The sequence below is a fragment of the Lagopus leucura genome, unplaced genomic scaffold, assembly GCF_019238085.1.
Source record: "Lagopus leucura isolate 7727_CA_CO unplaced genomic scaffold, USGS_WTPT01 Super-Scaffold_100015, whole genome shotgun sequence".
NCBI classification, from domain to species: Eukaryota; Metazoa; Chordata; class Aves; order Galliformes; family Phasianidae; genus Lagopus; species Lagopus leucura.
This window is the reverse complement of record NW_024962269.1, coordinates 10,443,906-10,449,721: the sequence shown is the minus strand read 5'-3', so window position 1 is coordinate 10,449,721 and position 5,816 is coordinate 10,443,906. Positions and strand designations below refer to the sequence as shown.

Here is a 5,816-nt window from a genome sequence, read left to right as displayed (position 1 = left end):
CCCTATGTACAACACTGATGTCCTGAAGAGATGCCATCAGCCACCCCACTGACAGGCACAGGGGGATCCCAGTGCTCCAGCCTCAATCAGGCATCCAGCAGCAGAGTCCCTGGGGCTGCAGGGTGCCACAGGGTGAACACCGAGCTGACAGACCCCAAAAGCACCAAGGAGCCAACCTCAAGAACTGCACTGGACTTCCACCAAAAATAACTGAGCTGAGCAGAAATCTCTGCAAAAACACCTGCCTAGGCTCCTTAACAAGTTGTGCTGGGACATTCCAGCTGCTCCCATTAGAGGGAATTAATTAGCTGAGCAGGTGGAACAGAAGAAAGGGAGGCAAAACACGAAGGGAGGGGTTTGAGGAAGCAGTTTGCTAGCCGGAATGAAAGCCATAAAAGTACAAGGAAAAATTAAATGTCGATTTCAATCTTACCTTTCTGACCAGGCAGAACAGAGCAGAAAGGAGGCAGAGGGTGAGGACACTCATCCTACATCCCTACAACAGTGGTCACGGGACGAGGATGGCCGCGGTGCCCTCTGGAAGACTAGTGATTTTGTTGTTGTATGGCTCATCCCACCACAACAAGTCACAGTCTGCCTTAGGGCGCACGGCCTCTCCGGCGCTGCAGGACTCTCCCAGCCCCAAGGTGAGGACAGTGGCTGGGCTGCTCCTGGATCCTTCCCCACTTCTGATCACCTCGAACGTTGCTTTGGTGAAAACCCAGAGCAAAGCAACGAGAGGTCGGTCTGAAACACCTCTGCTGCTGCAGTTGGAGCTGCCCTGCTGCTGGGAAGGGCCCCCAAGGACGTGCACCCCACATCACTGCCCCTCAGCTCTGATACCATCCCCTACAGCAGCTCCCTGCATTACAGGGCACATATAGGGTAACCTGCAGCCAAACAGAAGCACAGAACAGTTGAGTCGGAAGGGAACCTAAAGTCAAGTTCCAACCCGCTGCCACGCACCGCTTGGCACCCATCAGACCCGGCTGCCAGCTCAGCCCTGTGCACCTCCAGGGACGGGGCACCCACAACTCGTACGCAGAGACCCGCTCCAGTGTCCGCGTTACCCTCGGAATCAAGGACACCAGTTTAAGCCGGAGCTGGCACACGCTGCACCCAAAACACCCCGCAACTGAAGCGCCCCACGGCCCGGGCCGCCCTACACCCAAAGCACGCACACCGCACGCACGCTGCACCGCAGCGCCATGTTACCGGGGAGTGGGAAGCCCCGCCCCTCCGCGGTGACGCACCAATCCCGCCCCCCGTATGCAAATCACCTCTCATACGCAGCCAATGGAAAAGCAGAGGGGGTGGGGTCACGTCAGAACTTGCCCGGGCATGTGAACGCGGCGGCTTCCGGGCCGGACACGTGGGAGCTGTGCCGGCCTGAGGTGGGTGAGGGGTGTGGGCTGGGTATGGCGGGGGGCACGGTGGGGATATGGGCCCTGCGATGGGAGATGGGGCAGAAAACGGTCTGGGATTGGGTAAAGGGGCGGGTAGGGGTTTGGCGCTGGGGAGTTGGGGGGGTAGGGGCCCGGCAATAGGCAGACAGGAGCCTGGGGGGTGCGCGGTGATAGGGAGGTGGAACAGAGGGGCTGGAAGCGGGATAGGTGGTCAGAGAGTGTATTTAGGGACGAGGCCCTGTTCCGGGGCTTCGGGGCACTCACAGCCCTGTGCTCCCTGCAGGCCTGTCTCCAGGAAAAGGCCAGATGACCCCGCTGCTGCTTCCCAAAGCCTCTGTGCCTACTGCAAAACGCACCCATGCTCCCGCCGGGTCCCCCAGCCCTAGGATGATGCCGCAGGGTCCCGGGAGCAAGAAGAAGAGCCGCAGGCACCAGCGCTTCATGGAGCGGCGGGCTCTGCTGGAGCAGAAGGGGCTGCTGAGACCCCGCCGCCGGTTGGGCACTCAGGGACCCCCGGGCGGGCTCAGCAGTGTGACACCACGTGGCTGGAAGGTCTCCAAGCTGGGGCTGTCCGTGTCACCATCCACCTCCCCAGACAGCACTGTGGGCCACTGCTCCGGGACGTCCGTGGGTAACACCATCACAGGGCTCCAGCTGTGCCTCCCGCGTCCCAACAAGTACGTGGCCATTGACTGTGAGATGGTGGGCACGGGCCCCCGGGGCAAGCAGAGCGAGCTGGCACGCTGCTCCATCGTTAGCTACGATGGGGACGTCATCTATGACAAATATGTCCTGCCCCTGCTGCCCATCGTGGACTTTCGCACCCGCTGGAGCGGCATCACCAAGCGGCACATGGAGAACGCCATCCAATTTCGGGCTGCCCAGGAGGAGGTGAGGTCCTGGCACTGCGAGAGTTAAGGGCTGACGTTTGGGTTTGTGGCAGCCTTGCATTGTGAGTCTGGCGTGTGATTTCATGGAATTGTTAAGGTTGGAAGTGATCACTAGGATCACCCAGTCCAACCCACCCTCCATGCCCACTGAGCACATCCCTCAGTGCCACAGCTCCTCGTGTCTTGAACACCTCCAGGGACAGTGACTATCACCTCCCTGAGCAGCCTGTGCCACTGCATCAGTGCTCTTTCTGAGAAGAACGTGAGCTAAGTAATGGGTCTCACTTGTTGCTTCTCACTCCTTGGAAACTGAAAAAAGTAGACGTGAAGAAACTGTATTGAATGCAAAGCGGTTTGTCCTATACTTAAAGTGCTTCATCTAACCCCCTCTGATGCTTCCAGATCCTGAAGATCCTGAAGGATAAGATCGTGGTTGGGCACGCCATCCACAATGACTTCCAGGCCCTGAAGTACTTCCACCCAAAGGAGAGGACGCGGGACACCAGCCGTATCCCACTGCTCAACCAGAGGGCCGGGCTGCCTCCCGGGGCCAATGCCTCTCTTAAGAGCCTGGCCAGGCACCTGCTGCAGAAGAAGATCCAGGTGAGCCCCACGGTTTGTACAAGCTTATGGGGTCAGCCTGGTCCTGGGTCAGTGTGGGGAGGCACAGACAGTTGCATGCAGTTGGTAAAGAGATGCCCTCACCTCCTAGATGTGTCTGGTGTTGCATCCAAACCCTCAACTCTTGTTCTTAAGACAAGTCAAGAGTTAGACTTGATGATCCTTATGATCCCTTCTAACACGGGATATTCTATGATAATGTTTTATGATTCTAAGTGCCGTGGGTGATTCTTGCTAAAATCTTCTCCCTAACAATGCTTCTCCCCTTCATTCAGGTGGGCTGCAGAGGGCATTCGTCAGTGGAGGATGCACGGACGGCCATGGAGCTGTACAGACTGGTGGAGGTGCCATGGGAGGCAGAGCTGGCTCGCAGCCAGCCCCCCCGGCCCCCCAGCCCCACAGATCCCATCACTGACAGCCATCAGTACATGGATGACCAGTACTGGCCCCAGGACCTGATGGTGGGCACCCTCTGACCAGGGACGGCATTCTGTCTGTGGTGTTGGGGACATCCCTGTGCCTTCACATCTGAGGTGTGGAGGGACACGTGGTGCCAGCCTGCAGGAGCACAGTGGTGGAGTGGGGCTCTTAGGGCACCTCCACTGCCCTCCAAGGGGATGCCCTCCCTGCTGTCATCTTGCTGCTAATGGTGGGAGAGCTGAGGCGAGTGGTTTCTCTGAAGGTTCTGTGCTCCATGCTGCACATCGTGGCCCTGTGACAGCAGTTCAGAGCTGCTGTGCTGCTGCCTGGTTCCTGCAGAGCATCCGGGGCTGGTGTTACACCACCATTTTTCCCCCTGTATTCTTTGCAGTGAAGCCTGGAAAGGAAGTTCAGGTCTAATCAGTTTCTACATCACATGAACAACAGCTTAGAATGCACTTTGTCATATTTGTCCAATTCTGGATTAAAAATTATTGTTGCAAAAGCCTCCTGCGTGTGTTGGTGTGATTGAGTGCTGTGTTCCAGCACATCCAACATACCTGACATCAAAGAATGTCTCTTTGGTGGTCTGATGGTGGCTGGGATAAACAAATCCTGGTGCTGGGTGGCTTCATGGGGCTGTGGGATGGTCCCCTCTTCTCCAAGACTCCTGCTGGGACATCTGCAATGGCTGACATGGAGGGCAGGAGATTGACTCAGTCTGGGCTGGGGAGTCCAGCCCGCCCAGCTGTCTCTAGGTCCTGTCTGGTGGCACCAGGGTGGAGAGCTGGGTGTTTATCAGCTGTGACTCATCCTGCACGGCAATCGGGCACGGGGAAGAAACAGGAGCAATTAAAAAGAAGCAAAAAAAAAAAAGCGCAGAACATTTCTAAAGTCTCAACCAATATTTGAAAGCAGCGGTGCAGTACCTGGGCAAGCATTGCTTCTGTGCTGCAATTCCCAGCTCTTGGAGAAGGTGGGACACAAACTGGGGGTCGGGATGGATTTCCATTGGCTCAGAAGGGCTGCAAAAGTCATGTGCTGGGAAGCCCACGAGTCCCCAAGGCACAACTGCAGTGATGTGGTGGAGGAGAATCCCTGCAGGTCCTTTGGGAAAGCTCCAGGAGAGAGATCCAGATGAGAAAGCAAGCCCTGGGGTAGATGATAGGATAGAGCTGCTGACATCGGGTTTGCTCAGTGTAATGGCAATATTCCCCCTTTTTTTCCACCCAGTGAACCGATCAGGACTTAATCAGGATTTTCACAGATGTTTGTGAATATTACCTAAATGTCAGGGAGCTGCTGGTGTGTGCTGTGCTGTACCACTGCCGGTGGTGCTGAGCATCCTCGGGCAGGCAGAGCAGAGCAGAGCAAAGCAGGAGCCAACTGCAGGCAGCTCCTGGGTGATGTTACATTTCGTGACTATTCAAGACAGGGCAGAAAAGCCGTCTGTCGTCTCGATGACCCTGAATAATGATTAACAAGAGCCCACGAATCCAGCAATGGGAACTCGGGGCTTTTTTATCAGAGGAAAAACATTGTCAAATGAGTTCTCTCAGGCAGCTGCAGGAGCAGGTAACTGATAAGCTCGTCATTGGAGTGGGGCTGAGCCAATGGGAGCTGATGGCGACGGCTTTTTCTTCTGTCTAGCAACAGCTTCTCCCTGAGCAGCAGACAATTGGAGCTGCTGTTATCGAGCCTTCCTTTCCCCACCATCCGCCTGAATGGTGCTCATCATAAGGGACCCTCCAAAACTGAGTCTAGGGTGGGTTGTCCCATTTCCTGCATGGTTTTGGTGGCTTTGGTTGGGGGCTTTGCAGCCCTCGAAGCTGGGGCACTTCTGCCTTGTGTTGGCCGTGTGGCTGGAGATGCTGGAGGCTGCTCTTGGGCTCTGCTCCTCCTGCATGGCCGTGGGGTGCCCATAGGGTGAGTGTTTGGTACACAACAGCACTTTGAGCAGGAGAACTACAGGGATTCATCTCTCACTCCATACAGCAAGTCATAATCCCCAACGTGGTCACGGTCCCCAAGTGTGGTTGTGCACAGAGCAATACAGATACCAAAGAACAACCCCTGTCCAAGGGCAGTTTGCGCTGGGGCTGCTTTGCTGTGGGAACACAGAGATGATCTGCCCCCATTTGCGGCCATTCATTGGAAACTAAACCGGTTTGCAAAAAGGGGGAACCATCCTGCCTGCACCCTGAGCGCCAGCATCACCCTTCTCTCCACCCGCAGTGGGAATTACAGGGCAGAAAGCTCTGCCGCCTGCTCTAAATTAACATCTCCAGAGCCCTATTAACCTACCTGGCCGGAAGAGGCAAATAGGTGCGATCCAGCAATGAATAGGCACATCTGCGGGTCGCTTAGCACTGAGCTGCGGGAGGGGTGCGCGGGTGCCGATTGGCTGCAAAATCCCTTCCCTGCCAATGCAGGGACAAGTGTGGCCTAGCAACAGCTGTTCCCTGATGAAAAACAAGCC

General features: G+C 56.3%; 1 protein-coding gene across 1 annotated transcript; it reads left to right on the top strand.

The window, feature by feature from the left end:
* Positions 1-1,317: 1,317 nt before the first annotated feature.
* On the top strand, positions 1,318-3,842 carry AEN (apoptosis enhancing nuclease). Its single transcript, XM_042876034.1, has 4 exons — positions 1,318-1,394; positions 1,690-2,297; positions 2,699-2,899; positions 3,193-3,842. Exons 2-4 carry the CDS (start codon positions 1,713-1,715, stop codon positions 3,391-3,393), a joined length of 987 nt encoding a protein of 328 aa, XP_042731968.1. The 5' UTR covers positions 1,318-1,394; positions 1,690-1,712; the 3' UTR covers positions 3,394-3,842.
* The last annotated feature ends 1,974 nt before the right edge of the window (positions 3,843-5,816 follow it).

Excerpts from the sequence above, each read along its gene's own strand:
- AEN (XM_042876034.1), top strand. The coding sequence starts at position 1,713 with ATGACCCCGCTGCTGCTTCCCAAAGCCTCTGTGCCTACTGCAAAACGC. Across the intron at positions 2,298-2,698 it reads TTCGGGCTGCCCAGGAGGAG|ATCCTGAAGATCCTGAAGGA; the intron begins GTGAGGTCCTGG and ends TGATGCTTCCAG. Across the intron at positions 2,900-3,192 it reads TGCTGCAGAAGAAGATCCAG|GTGGGCTGCAGAGGGCATTC; the intron begins GTGAGCCCCACG and ends CCCTTCATTCAG.